General features: G+C 30.0%; 1 protein-coding gene across 1 annotated transcript in view; it reads right to left on the bottom strand.

Moving 5' to 3' along the window:
* Positions 1 to 2,904: 2,904 nt before the first annotated feature.
* The window catches only part of LOC142320907 (uncharacterized), a 28,013-nt gene continuing 15,998 nt past the window's right edge, over positions 2,905 to 14,919 (bottom strand). The window contains exon 2 of the mRNA XM_075358889.1: positions 2,905 to 4,840. Within this exon, the coding sequence (XP_075215004.1) occupies positions 3,602 to 4,840 (1,239 nt within the window). The 3' untranslated portion in view covers positions 2,905 to 3,601. The remainder of the gene's footprint in view (positions 4,841 to 14,919) is intronic.

Below are 14,919 nucleotides of genomic sequence, written 5' to 3'. Positions count from 1 at the left end.
ATATGGCGGATCCAAGATGGCGCACAAAAACTAAAAACACACCATATTTCTTTCTGCCTCCAAATACCTCCCAGAAATGCAGCATAAACAAGATATTACCACGGATAAATATCGCGTTTATACTTTTTCTATTTTTCTGTAAAATATCACAGTCTAAGTTAATTATTTATATGTTAAAAAATTGGTAAAAAAACTAAAAAAAAAATTGTTTTTCTGCAATTATTCAGAAAATAATTTAGTTCAGAATTCGTTAGGGGGTCTTAAAACACTAATTACATTAGGCCAATTAGGCCACAGATAACCAAAATGTATCGACTAAGCCCACTTAATATTGAGAGGAGTTTTAAGGGAACATCTTTTCTCATACTCAGAGCGTTACCTCAACGGCATTCAAATCGAGATACCTCAGCAATTAATTAAGATAAATAATTCGTATGGATCTTAAAATACTCATCATGTCATTTTCCTCAAATGTCCAATTTTCTTTTAAACGAAGACAGTTTTCTATACGGTTAGCATTTTGCATGACCATTAACAAGGGGCAAAGACAAAATCGACCTACCTGAACCAGTTTCTAGCCATGGACAATTGTACGTTGCCGTATCACGCGCACAAAATGTGAAAGTGGAAATGAAACCTAAGGGTCGACGCACAGCTAGTGTTGTCCGGAAGAAATCTTATGAACCACAAAGTAAATTAGCTATTATAACTTAATTTATTTATTGATGCTGCGGAGAAGCAGGGGTCAGCAAGTAATTTATTAAATTATGTTATTTATTGTAACAGTTATTCCAATTTAATTAGTTTAAACCGCAAAATACAATTAATAATAATTATTATCAATCAGTCAAGTTATTGGATTGATATTAAGTCCAATATAAAATAATAAACGTTACACTTAAATGTAATACTTTGCATCCAAACCCGAAATATAATATTCTCATTTTTTTCGATGGATGTGCAAAAATTCAATTGTAGTAAGTTAATAAAATCATTACATTTTTAATCATCCTGCTTAAGTAACACAGAAACGGTTTAACTTATCTTGTTAAAGGAGTTCGAGAGGCTAAAGAAAATTTAGGACAATTGTTTTTTTGTTTTTTTTTTTACCACCTGTTCTCCTTGGTGAAAATTAGCAAAGCATGAGAGATTTGAACAAGTACTTTTAATTTTAATTGATAAAAATATTTAATTCCAAAATAAATCAGCATAAAATACATAGTAATTTTATGAAAAATTTTAAATTATAAAGATAATCAAAAAATAAAAATTACAAAAACATAATAACTTTAACGATAGTATAGTAATGATTGTATATACAATGATATTATTGTAGTTAATCTAGTTTAATACTTAATTATCCCACAAATATAAATAAATCTATTTATATTTAGCAACATATATATATAGAATAAACTATAATAGTTTTCATTTAAGTTGCTTGTATATTAATTTTAGTTAAACAATTATGTACTCATAAACATAGCCTACCATTACTTTTTAAAACCCGTAATTATTACATCATTTATACGCATATTACAACAAAGTATTATACCTTATAGCTTAGATATGTTAAATCGTAATGCAATTATTATAATATCTGAACCGAAAAACTTTAAGATTCTGATAATTAAATTTATAATATTTGCTATTTACACCAACTGCAAACTGTAAAAATGTGATAAGTTATCGGAGGAAATCATTCCACCACACATTGTTTTAGATCACATTGTTCATGTGCTACCTTTAACTTCATCCAAATATTTAACGCTAAATGAAATGTTTTATTAAGCTATGTTATTGCAAAAAGAAATCAAGGTCATCATAAACAAGGGTTGTTTCAAAAGATGTACATAAAAATGACTAGCGATAAAAAAATGATAGCAGTTATAATAGAAATTATTTGGTTGGTGAGATTATCAAAATACTTATTAAGTGGATATTCTTAATATACAGATTTTTTAAGAAGCTAAGAATCTACTTATTTACTCACCGTTCAAATTCAATCGGCTCATCAAAGTAAATGGCGAAGGAGTTTTCCGAATGTTCACAGGAACATATCTGGAAACTTTATTTCACGATTACATCTACCATCAGAAATTCCGAATTCATCTTCAAATGAAGTTTTATATTTTTTTAAACCGCAATAGATTAAATTAATAAAAGTAAAACGAAAAATAAAGAATATATTAAAAAAATTTTGGAAGGCCAAATCGAGAGTGATAGGCAAATTACGTTATAATGTTAAAATAAAATTAGGTCCCATTAGGAAACATATAAATCTATAACATCTATAAGAAATGAATAAAATATTTAATTACAAAATGAAAACTATTTTTTTTTTAAATTTGTTATAACTAAAATAATACATATATTGTCAACTTTTTTGGAACAAATAGCTTATCTTTATATTTAATATATGATAATATAGAACTATTTCTATACTTGCAATTAATAATAATATATCTATTATCTTATCTAGTAAATAAATAATCAGTCAAATTATAACAAAATAATAATTACGTACTTAAAAATTGTAATATATCACACATATATTAAATGAATAAAAAATATAAAATATTAAAAACTAACAGTTTAAAAATATGAATAAATCATTTGCAGCAAAAGGATTTTACTATTTTATGTCTAATCGAATATTCAATTAAAATATGCAAATTTATGTTACTTTACATATGTTTATTACAAAATAATTATCCTAATTATACTGCAATTTAAATAATGTAATTACTATTACAAACTTTTAAAGTTTTTAGAAAACAAAAGAATATTTTGAAATTATTATTATTAGTTTTAAATTCTTTACTTACATTTTTAAAAAGAATTAGAAAAATAGTAATATAACTTATACAAATTATTAATAAAAGTGATTTTGTTAAACTTGTGCTGGCTAATAGTAAATTATTTTCATATCTATTTCATTTTAATTCTGTATAATTTTCTAAAATTTGGGATTTATGAAAGTTTGCATTTATAAAAGATATTAATATAACTTACTATACAGACAGATCTTTTTGAATGACCTTAAAAGGTAATTTAAATAAAAAACTATAAAAAGTAATTAATCATTAAAAAAAAAATAATAATAATAATTCAAATCCTATAAAGTTATAAATTGTAATAACAACAGAATGAATTTGTATAATTTGCAGTATATTGTAAGATGTGTCTAACGCCTGACCTTCAACTTCCTACACTAAAGTAATAAACTGGAAATTCAGTATACTAAAGTAAGTCAGTCAGTTACTAAATGAATTAATCAACTAACTTCCTTACCATACAATAAAAATAGTAACCATTGTTACTACTTCAAAAGTAATCCACATGAAATCTCTATTAAAATAAATAATAAGAATTATTTTTTTTTTTTTTTTTTTAGTTTTTATAACAATTGTTAAAAATAGTTCTTTAAAAATTACCGCTGAAAAAATGTAACATTTGATTAAAAACATGATAGAAATTATATATTAAATGAATATAAAATAGCAAAACTTTGATCCAAGATAATTTATATTATATAATTAGCAAACTATTAAATCAATCGTGTCAATATATTTTGCGACTTGCAAAACTAAATAGTATGTTATACAGAACCAGGTCTTTGATAGAGTTCCAGTGCAGTGAATAGTTCTTTAAAATTAAAATGAATGTCATGATGTTCAGTAAAAAATCTCAGTTCTCTTTTAGCCTTTACCAAATCATTTGAAACAGTAGAAGATGTAGCACGCAATCTCTGAACCACAATATTTAGGCAGCGCAACTGAGGTGCCAGGCCACCGGTCACCGCCTTGACAAGGTGATTGATCATTGTACTACTGTAATCCAACGACAACGTGAGTCTTTTCGCTAAGCGAACTACCGACAATAAACCACTTCCTGTCACCCGTTTGCAGTCCTGAAGATCAAGATCCAGACGATGGCTGGCTGCTGAAGCATCTTCAAACACGCGATCCGATAATCCAAAACACCGAATTATCACCACCCTTGACAATTTTTTACAAGTGAATATCGACCGCCAACCGTCAGCAGTTACATATCTAACGTCGGTAAAAGTTACCTTCCTCAATATCGGAAGATTCGTAAAAAGCTTCAGCGAGTCATCTTCAAGATTGAAAGCGCTCATTAATTCTAAAGCCTGTAATTTCGAACAATAACATAAAGCTTTAAAAGCGCTATTACTAAGTCCAGTGCATTCTATTACTACACTAGTTATATATTTTGGAAAGTCTAACCTATAAAAAACTTCACCCCTGAACGGATACGTGGCGTATAAATTCTTCTGAATATTCGAAGGTCTAACTATAAGTTTAAATTCTGAAAAATACGATTTAACTAACATTTCTTCAAGTAATTCAGTCGGTATCTTAAAACAATCAAACGTTAAAGAATTTAAACGATTAAAGCAGTGCTGAAAAATAGTATCTATAATAATATTACTTAGAACTACATTTTTAAACGATAAAACTTTTAAATTTTTGCAAAACTTAAGAAGTTCACCTAATGCGATTTCATTCAGGGAATAACCGAGATTATTTTCATAACAAATATCAAGTCGACTAAGATCTGTGCAAAAATCTTCTAATTCTTTAAATTGTTCCGGAGGAAATCCGATCACTGACAATTGTATAAGAGGATTAGGCACTTCATAATTAGTAATTTCTGGTCGTAAAATGAGAGATTTCTTTGGTTTCAGCAAATAGCTGTTGACGACACGAAACCAGTATTTACAGACCGATGATACTGAATGAAGGTCTTCATCTTCCAACCAATCGAAAATCTGCCCTAATAATTCAACTGAAAACGACTGAATTATTTCGGACATCTGAAAAAAAAAAAATTAATTATTATTTGGTACAAAAGATATATATATATATATATATATATATATATACTGTACAACAATATTGAAAAAGTAGAACTAATAGATATGAATAATAATAAAAAAAATTATGGAGAAAATCTGAAGAAGTAGTTTACATTTAATTAATGTATTATTAAAATTATATCTAGGAACTTCATAAAACAAGCAGTTTTTCGAAAGTTCTTATACGACAGTTTGTGAAATTGAAGTCCTTGGCTACATTATGGAAAGCGTAACAGATGTAATATAAGCACTTATAATATATAACTGCATTTGGCGGGCTTTTGATAAGTTATAGTAATCTCTCCTTCGGGCTATCAGAATCAGATTTTTGATGAAATCACGCCGCAATGTTCATAATTCTTACAGAATTTATAACATCAATCTTGTAATATAATTCTACCGGAAAGAAGTAGAATTAAGATATATCCTCCCTCGCCGGTATTATGTTATTATGTTATCAGTCTTCTAAGAAGCAGTCAAACAGGAGCATGTTATTTTAGTCAGTCGTGCCACGGCAACCAGTCAGAATGACTATTATTCTAACCAATACCTTATGTCGCCCCAACCAGTCATGAGTTTCTCATTACTATATATAAATCTACAGTTATAGCTTGTCACTCATGAGATCTTCTGGTTCTTGTCAAAGGAACCCCGCTCATGAACCCTCACCAATTCAGTCTAGTCCTTTGACCCAACTGATCGCCGACTCGTTTACACCGACCAATCAGGCAATTCTTATTACACATAAAATAACAGAAAGACTATTGATTTTATGGCTGAGGAAACACGGAGTAGGACATTTATGACGGATCTCAAAAACTCTACAGCGAATTTCAAAAGCTGCAAAACCATCTATTATCCTGTTAAAAAGGATTAAGGATGCGACGAAAAGCAAGACAATTTATCCATTTGCTTCCTTTCACAGATAAAACTATGCTCAAAAAAGTAATTTATGAAGATGATTTTAACAAGGGTAGATTATTAGACGAATTGCTCTCAATTTTTGTATCACTTAAAGGTATTTTCCAACATTTCGGAGGCTGGTTTTAAAATAGCAGGAAAAATTATTTTCATCAGGAAAACAGATCTTAAGAAAAATCTTTTAATCGATGGAATTTAAGTGACAAAAAGGACAAACAGGTGGGTTGGATCTGTTAGAATATCACAATATATAGTACAAAAAATTCTAATTTCTTCGACAAATTAAGATCTCCGTGGCGGAGTGGTAGCGTCTCGGCCTTTCATCCGGAGGTCCAGGATTCGAATCCCGGTCAGCCACTGCATTTTTCATAAGCTAAAAAATTCAAGATTTCATATCTCACGGATAATCATCACGAAGCTTATCTGGTGAGATCATCAAGGAAAAAAAACTTAAATTTATAGAAGAAGGTCGTCTGGTTCTTTATACCAACAAAAGTTGCGTTCACAGCAGTCACATTTACAGTACAAGTTGGCTACATAAAGTAAGATCATATGAATAAATAAAAGTTCCTTATTCAATAGCTAGAAAAAAAAAGTTATAGTACTTCATGAAGAAAATGAAACAGGTTTCATTCCAACTTGTTTTAAAGTGTGAAAATCAGACTCATATGTAGACGATTACATTAGTGAAATGAATTTCAAAAATAATTGTAAATGGCTGTAAGAAAAACTCATATCCATTTTTCAGAATAAAAACGTATTAGTGATAGGCAACGCTTTCTATTAAAACTTTCAGATAAATAAGGCACTAACTTCATCTTCTAAAAAAACAGATATTCAAATTCGGTTAAGAAATCAAAGCATTTCTTCAAGAGGTGAAATGCTAATAGTTGAACTAATAGAACTAACTGTGGTATATTCGTACGCCACTGATAAAATATTAGCTGCAAAAAACATAGCAAATATCCATCTTTCTCTGAATCAAACAAAAATTAACACCATTGAACTAATTAATTTGAACTAAGAACTAGATAACATCTCACAACGCAGCGTTTAATCTAGAAAACAACATATGTCTTGCGAGCAAAAAATACCGCAAATTAGAAAAGTTGTGTGAAAAATAAAATTCAGTGGCACTAATAATGATTCAGACAGTTTTTCTGACTGTACAGAAACCAATGTAGAAGTTTTCTAAGGTAGAAGAAATTGAAAATCGGAATGGCGATTGATTAGCAATCAGAAAGGTGCGAATTACTTTGATATTATAAACTTTGTTTAAACTGATTTGATTATTTGGCATTTTCATCTCATTCTAGAACTGATGTGTAGATATACAAATATTATTAACATTTATATTCTATAGATTAACAATGAATATAATTGCCATTTGTTAGTTTAAGGCAATTAAATCACAAATTTCTTACCAGGATAAGTAATTCAGTTTATACTAAAGAAATAATAACATGTTTAAAGACTAAGTGAATCAAATTTTTCTCTAGAAAAGATTTCTACAAAAAATAAGCAAAGCGTTTTTTTGATAACGTTGAGAGTTCTAGTGACAATATGACAGGCCTTTACCGTTTAAAACTCACCAGGTAGGTATGTTCTAGAAACCCATCGAGTTGGTCTAGTGGTGAACGCGTCTTCCCAAATCAACTGATTTGGAAGTCGAGAGTTCTGGCGATCAAGTTCTAGTAAAGACAGTTACTTTTACACGGATTTGAATACTAGATGGTGGATACCGGTGTTCCTTGGTGGTAGGGTTTCAATTAATCACACATCTCAGGAATGGTCGACCTGAGAATGTACAAGATTACATTTCATTTACACTCATACATATAATCGTCATTTATCCTCTGAAGTAATACCTAATCGGTAATTCCCGGATGCTAGACAGAAAAAAAAGAAGGTATATTCCAGAACTCACCGGTGTCTAGTGGTCTAGTGGTGAACGCGTCTTCGCAAATCAGCTGATTTCGAAGTCGAGAGTTCCAGCGTCCAAGTCCTAATAAAGGTATTTTTATAGGATTTGAATACTAGATCGTGGATAACAGTGTTCTTTGGTGGTTGGGTTTCAACTAACCACACATCTCAGAAATGGTCAACATGAGACTGTACAAGACTACACTTCATTTACATTCATACATATCATCCTCTGAAGTAATACCAGACGTTGATTCCCGGAGGCTAAACAGGAAAAAGAGGAACGTATATTCCAGATCAGCGATTCTCAAATTTTGTTTACAAACCACTCATGTAAATTACAGATCAGTAGCGTACTACTGAAGTATTAAATATGTAATATGTCATTAGGATAGTGATAGGACTATCTATCTAAGGATGAGTTATAACTCAGAATGGTGCAGTAAAGCAATAAAAATATAGTCTTTTTTGAAACTATTCATTTTATTAAAAAAAAATCATGTATTACAACTTTTTTAATTATTACACATTTTTTAAACATTTTTTTACAAAAACATTTACTCACGTTACAAAGAAATGTTACATTATACATTTACTGATTACAGTAATCTTTAAGAGTAAAGATTCAGTGAGAGGATGGTATTGCATATTTGAAACAAGAGAACAGATATCTGATTCAGTTGAACTTAATTTTAAGGTCAAATTTAGATCAAGGTTCAGTTTATTGCGAATTTTATTTTTTACTTTCACTAGAGAAGAAAATGTAGTTTTACAAACATATGTGGTAGAAAATGGAATCAAAAATAATAATAATTTTGTTAATTTTTTTTCTGTTCTTTTTATTCGGTAGAGATAAATATTAATTTTTAATATTTAGACAAAATTTGCGTAATTTTAATTCAGTAAATCTCAATTTCATACCTCCATTCCAAGATGGTTCTGTCAAAGACTCTGTTTCGTAGTTACATAGGGCTTCAGGAACGATATCCAGTATGAAATGTGTTTTCACCTAGTGGAATTCAGAATAGATTTTTTTTAAATATTCTTCAAAGTTTTCAACGAGCATTAGGCAATGACATTTTTCTTGAGATTATTTTTTATTTAAATTTTGGGTTCTATCACAAAATTTTCAAATTTTGGAAAAGACTGCAAGTTTTCATTCGAACACAATAGTTTTGAGATAAATAATAATTCATTATTTGATATTTTATGATAGATGCCTTTATTTTATGTTTTACTGAAAATCTATTTTTTGTTCCATTTTGCAACTTAAATTTAAGTCATTGAAGAGATTGAAAATATCTGATAAGTAGCAGTTCAAAATCGACATCCATTAGGAACACCTACATCTCTGAATGTACCTCAAATAACCTTCTTAACATTTCCATTTTCTACAGAAGGAGGGACCATCTCACCTCTATGTAGTAGTAACTGAATATGATCACTGCCCATTTCAGATCACAATTTCGAAAATAAACGAGAGTTTAAAACCCGAAAGTTAATAAAATTGATCCCCTTGACGGCCTCCTTCAGAACATTTTAAAATTGTTCAGGAATTTCTTATACTCGAAAGTTTTTCTGTGAATATTGCAGTGAGCGTAGGTACAATTCTCTGTATTGATTCTTACTTTGGTGACAACCCACCATATTTTCCTGTCATAACTCGAGCACCATCAAAGTAGAAGCCAAAACATTATTTTCAGTCTAGTCCATTTTCTGCAAAGAACTTATCCAGCTCTTTTAATGTTTCATCGGCAGTAGTTCGTGTTGATGGCTCATCACAAAATAAATAATGCTCTTTATAATTGTGCTTTGGAATATTTACCGCAGGTAAACCGTACGTTGGGCATAGTTCCTTATATCTGTGCTCTCATCGAGCTATACGGCGGAAGGCACTATTTTTGATTTGAGCTATTATTAAGTTACCTATAATGTTTAATGCCACCCTTTCATTTCTGCAGTATACAGTATCATTTGACAGTGTTATCGTATCTAGCTAACGATTCATCCAACATACAAGTCACCATACCTTTCGCTGCAGGTAATAATAGCTCTTCACCGATTATATGAGCTTTCCACACTTTGCTATTGTTAAGCACACTAAGAAAGATCTTCAACTAATTTTTGACTACTGTCTACAAAAGATGACATTTTCTTTGTGCATTCTATCTATGACAATTTTTGAAAAAAAAATAACCACAGGTTTGTTTTCTAACGTTGAATGTCTAATACTAAGCTGTAGTTTAAGTACATTAAGGTTGTGGCTCATTGTTTATATTCGTTACAGTAAATTCAATATTAGTATACTCGATTCATATTTTCTTATAACTTACTGCATATAGAGGAAAAAAGAACGTATAATAGGAAAAATATATTGACTCACGGAAAATTCTGATTCTGAAACTCGATGTATAGGGTTTTTAACTGACAATGTTTTTCTATCGTTGCTCTATTAAGCCACTGATCGATATTGATTTATATTTTATGTCAACAAAACTAAACCGATTTTATTCAAGCAAAGTACGTAAATAATTATGAATGTAAGAAAAAAGTCACTTTTGAGATACGTAGGTCAACACTAGCATATCAATTTTATCAAATGTACTTGCTTAACTGCAGGAGGAATGTTCGTCAATCCTTTTATAGTGGCCATTAAGAAATTTTTTGGTGCATATGTGATGCAATGCACGCATGGGACAGACAAGCCGCTACATGTGCGCTGTGGCACGTAAGAACCCGTTGGCGCTGCGAGTTCGTTTTTTCAGCCAGTTGCTATACACAAACAATTTCCTCAAATTAAGAGAAAAGGAAATTAATAATACTTACTTTTGTATTATAATATAACAAAATCGTTTATATTAATATAACAAGAGAGAACTACAAACTACTGTATAAATAATAATAATGATAATATAATAATAATAAATAACTGTTTTACTAATAATCTTCTATTTCAATAATTGTAATACAAGATTTTTGAATTTTTTGTATTATAAAATCTTTATTTTGTATTTTATCTCTTTGTGTATCACCTTGAGAAAATCTGCATGCATCTGTGGTACGCGTATCACAGTTTGAGAACCGCAGATAAAGAACGTGCGCGCACGCTACCGATAATGAAATCCAGACGATATACCGCAAAGATAAGGAAGGAAAATAAGATGCTTAAAGCAGAGGAACTCGATCCCTCCAACAAAACCGACAGTCCAGCTCACGCTCCCAACTTCCGAATTCGGACTGAGAACTAAAACGGTTCTTTTAAATATAAACCAGGATTTAGACTTCCGGAATTCCTCAGATGTTACAGGTCTCTGGTAAGAAATCTGACCAAACGGCTCTTTTGGAGAAACAACTTATTAAGGCCTCAACCTTAGTCGAGCATCCACAAGTACTCCAATCCCTGTCTCAGCCATCAAGATTCAACTAACAAAACAGCCAATCACAGAACCATCAATATTAGAGAAACCTCTTGTCATCACTCTCCGGTGTGAGTAAGAATGAAAAGTAGAGCATTTGGAACTTATATTAACAAATACGATTATTGGTTAGCCGTGTTCTTGGGGTCATTGAAAACATTCAGCGCGGCACATCTCAATATTAATAAATTATAAAAATATTACATTCAATAAACATATTAATCTAATTTTCATTATATTACTGATATTATTCTTTCTTAACTTATATGTAAAAAATCAACTAATGTGTGCAATCACTTGATAAAATTTTATGTAGTACGAAAGCAATTGTTAAGAATGAAACAAAAATTTTCAAATATAAGGTAATAATATTTGATTCTAAAATATTTGATTTCTTCTGTTATGATACATGCCAGTAGATTAGTGTTTTTATTTTTATTTTATTATCATAAACTTGAAGTTTAATGTTTATTTAAAAAGAACTTAAACCTGCAATGGATCGGTTTAGGTTAGTACCAAACAGAAATGAGATACATTATACTTTAAATTTATCTAATTGAAAGTAAAAAACCATTCATGCGTTTGTTCATGTATTTACTCGCAAGTTGTTTTAACCTCTTCGGTGTCCTCGGTCACCAATTCCTTGTTTTAACTAGTAATAGCACATATTTTATAAATAAATACAAAAAATAGTACAATTACAGAAAATTATTTAAAAATTAACACCCCTGCTAGTGTTATTACAAAAAAAAATGTATGCACTAACATCAATGATCACTAGTGAAGACACTATTGCTGAATCTCCTCATCATCATCATTTCTGAGAGGAATTTTAATAATAGTTCATGAATTTCTTATACTACAGAAAATTTTTAGGTTAGTTTTCAGTTATAGCAATAACATTTTTTCTGAAATATCGAGACCATAACGAATCTAACATACGAAAACCCTATTCAGCTTTGTATTTGGCTCACTACTATCTGATTACAAATTACGAGTCTAGTTCGAGAATTTTGGAAATGAATTGATAAATTTCATAAAATATATATAAAATTTATGACTTTCAGTTTTACGTTTGTTTGTCTCCACTCCGTTTTTAGACGCTTTAGTTACGTAATTCCTTTTAGACAAATTCTATAAATAACCTATTATTTTCGAGTTCCGAAAGCTTTGCTTAGGCTGATAATAATTCATGAAATCTGTAATCAGATTTTTTGTAAGCTGATGGATTATACAAAATTATGTCTTAAGTTCACATCCTCATCTTAAATTAGTAATTTCTATACTTTTCCATTATCAAGATGTAAAATTTCTACAGCTACAACTCGAAGAGCAATGAGATACACTGTGTTGGATTCATCATGAATTCGGTGATATTGTTAATTTTATAATTTTGTGATACGGCTGAGCCAGCAGTAATGGTATAAATTCAGTGTAATAAGAATATTATGAGAGATCAATTAACTCTCTTTGAAAATAATACATAATTATATTACAAAATAAAAATACAGTTTTCCAATATAGAACACGTTAGCAAATTTTTTTACACACCATAAGCTAATTTTTTTCTTGCTGTTGGATTATCAATTGTCTTAAAATACAAAATTATTGCATTTTTATACCTTATTTTTCTACAGTCATTATTTAAATTTAAATTGAATATAAATATACTAATTTTAATCTATAAAAAATATTTTCATACGTCGGATTAATACTTAATAATGTAAAAGAGAGAATTATATACAAATAAGTCATTATTATTCCCTAAAATAAAACAATAATATGTGTATTGTAACCGTAATTTTTCAAACTTTAACTCCAGAAGTGATGTTTAAAAGTACTAAGGTATTTAAAAAAAAGAAAAGCTGATGGTATCTATTTTTTTTAATTTTTATTGGACAAAATATTTCCAATTTTGCCATACTTTACAAAAATACGACTGATATCTCTGACAACGTAGTGTAGATAAAAACATGCAACGATGATTGTAGATATGATAAAGGACTTTTCATAGTGATACACCAAGACTACCATTGTCCATAGAAAATACATAAATAGAAAACTCTTATATAGCTCATGAAACATGCTAACTAGCTACGGTGTATTTAGCCGAGGTAGACCGTGGAATAGTCTTTCTCACCCACTTTATCCTTGCTGCTATAGTTTGTGAATCGGCAACACAACCCCTCAAACGTCAATCCCTTTTTCTAAATGAAGAAAGTGCAGTATAATATTCTTAAAATAAATTATGCTAAATTTAGAAAATTGCAAGTAAACTCCATCAATTTTCACAAAAAGAATTATTTTTTAAACTTATAAAATACAAAATTGGATTTCTTAATTCCTAATTTTATTATAATTAATTTTTTAGATTTTCATCTGCAGGTTGTTTTTCCAAAATTGCTTTATAAATTTACTACATTTATATTAAACAATGTGGCTATTCATGTTAAAAATTGTTTAATTATGATATATTTGTATACATTATAGGCTGTCAGTTTAAAAATACTAACATAAACGACTTTATATTGCCGCAATAAAAAAATTAACATTCATGAAAGATAATTAATGCATGGTTGACCGGAATGAGGTTACGTTCTCCTTGTTAAGTGACAATTTGGTCGACTTATTTGGTGTAGGTGTGAATTTCTATGTTGCGTAAGAAATAATTTTGATTGGTATGAGTGTAGCACTGACTTATCTTTCAACTCGTTCGTTTTTTGAGGCATTCACAATCAAGAACGGAGTTGTAAAATTTGGACTAGGCGCGGGGTCCGCGCTTCCGCGGTTTCGGTCAGTTAGTTTGTAGGAATCACGTTAGGTTGGATGTGAAGATGTCCGTTTGAGGCCTACGTGAAGGCAAAATTTGATTTGTATTTTACCGATGCAAATGTCTGCCGAGGCATTTACATCGGTGACATCCCGACCGAGGCCTGACTGATAACTGTGATATGTAATCAGTTAGAGGGTCTAGAGACGACCTCCGGTAAAGCCCCTCAGGGCTTGGAACGGAAGGGGTGGTGTGGCGACCGGTAACGTCACAAGGTTGGTGTCTTCCCCCTACGGGGTTGGGATGATCAAATATATAAATTTACATAATAACTCTCCCCAGAGTACCACAGAGCACAAATTAAGTCCAAGATAACCTGAAATTACTTCTTTTGCTTAAAATGACCGTCTTCAAGAAGTTAAATTTTCGGTATTCCCAACATTTTGAACCATTTGACTTATCTATACATAGTATCAGTGTCTGAAAAAGAGGTATGTAAAATCAACTTGGGTCAATGTGTTTAAAAAAGATCATTTAAAAAATTACTTTTATCGGAGGAACGTGAATTACGATGACCATTACAGGATGTGATGTATTTCTTAAAGAGAAAATAACGGGATTTAAGTTAAGTCAACCAAATGAACAAAAAATATAGTTCATTAATAACGAGTTTTAGAACATACAGTAATTTTAGAAACAAATGTAGGTATCAGTTTTCAGTTAATTTTATACGTAATAGGCAATTTATATTACGCCCACTTACACATAAAAATTGTTTTGTAATCACGAGAAATTTTATTTGTAGATTTTTATGGATTTAAAAATATTAAAGCCTAGAATCTAAAGAAGATATCAGTAAAAATAAATTCCTGATCCGAATTTCTTCTGATTTCTCTTAGATTTTTATCGCTAAACTACTAGAAACATTATATCAGTTGTATGCGTACTCAGATAAACCATCATAAGACTTTATAGACATTACAAAATCGGGTAAAGTACATACCTTC

The sequence above is a fragment of the Lycorma delicatula genome, chromosome 3 (genome assembly GCF_047948215.1).
Source record: "Lycorma delicatula isolate Av1 chromosome 3, ASM4794821v1, whole genome shotgun sequence".
In the NCBI taxonomy this organism is placed as follows: Eukaryota; Metazoa; Arthropoda; class Insecta; order Hemiptera; family Fulgoridae; genus Lycorma; species Lycorma delicatula.
Note: the sequence above shows the minus strand (reverse complement) of the source record. Positions and strands in the feature narration are given on the sequence as shown.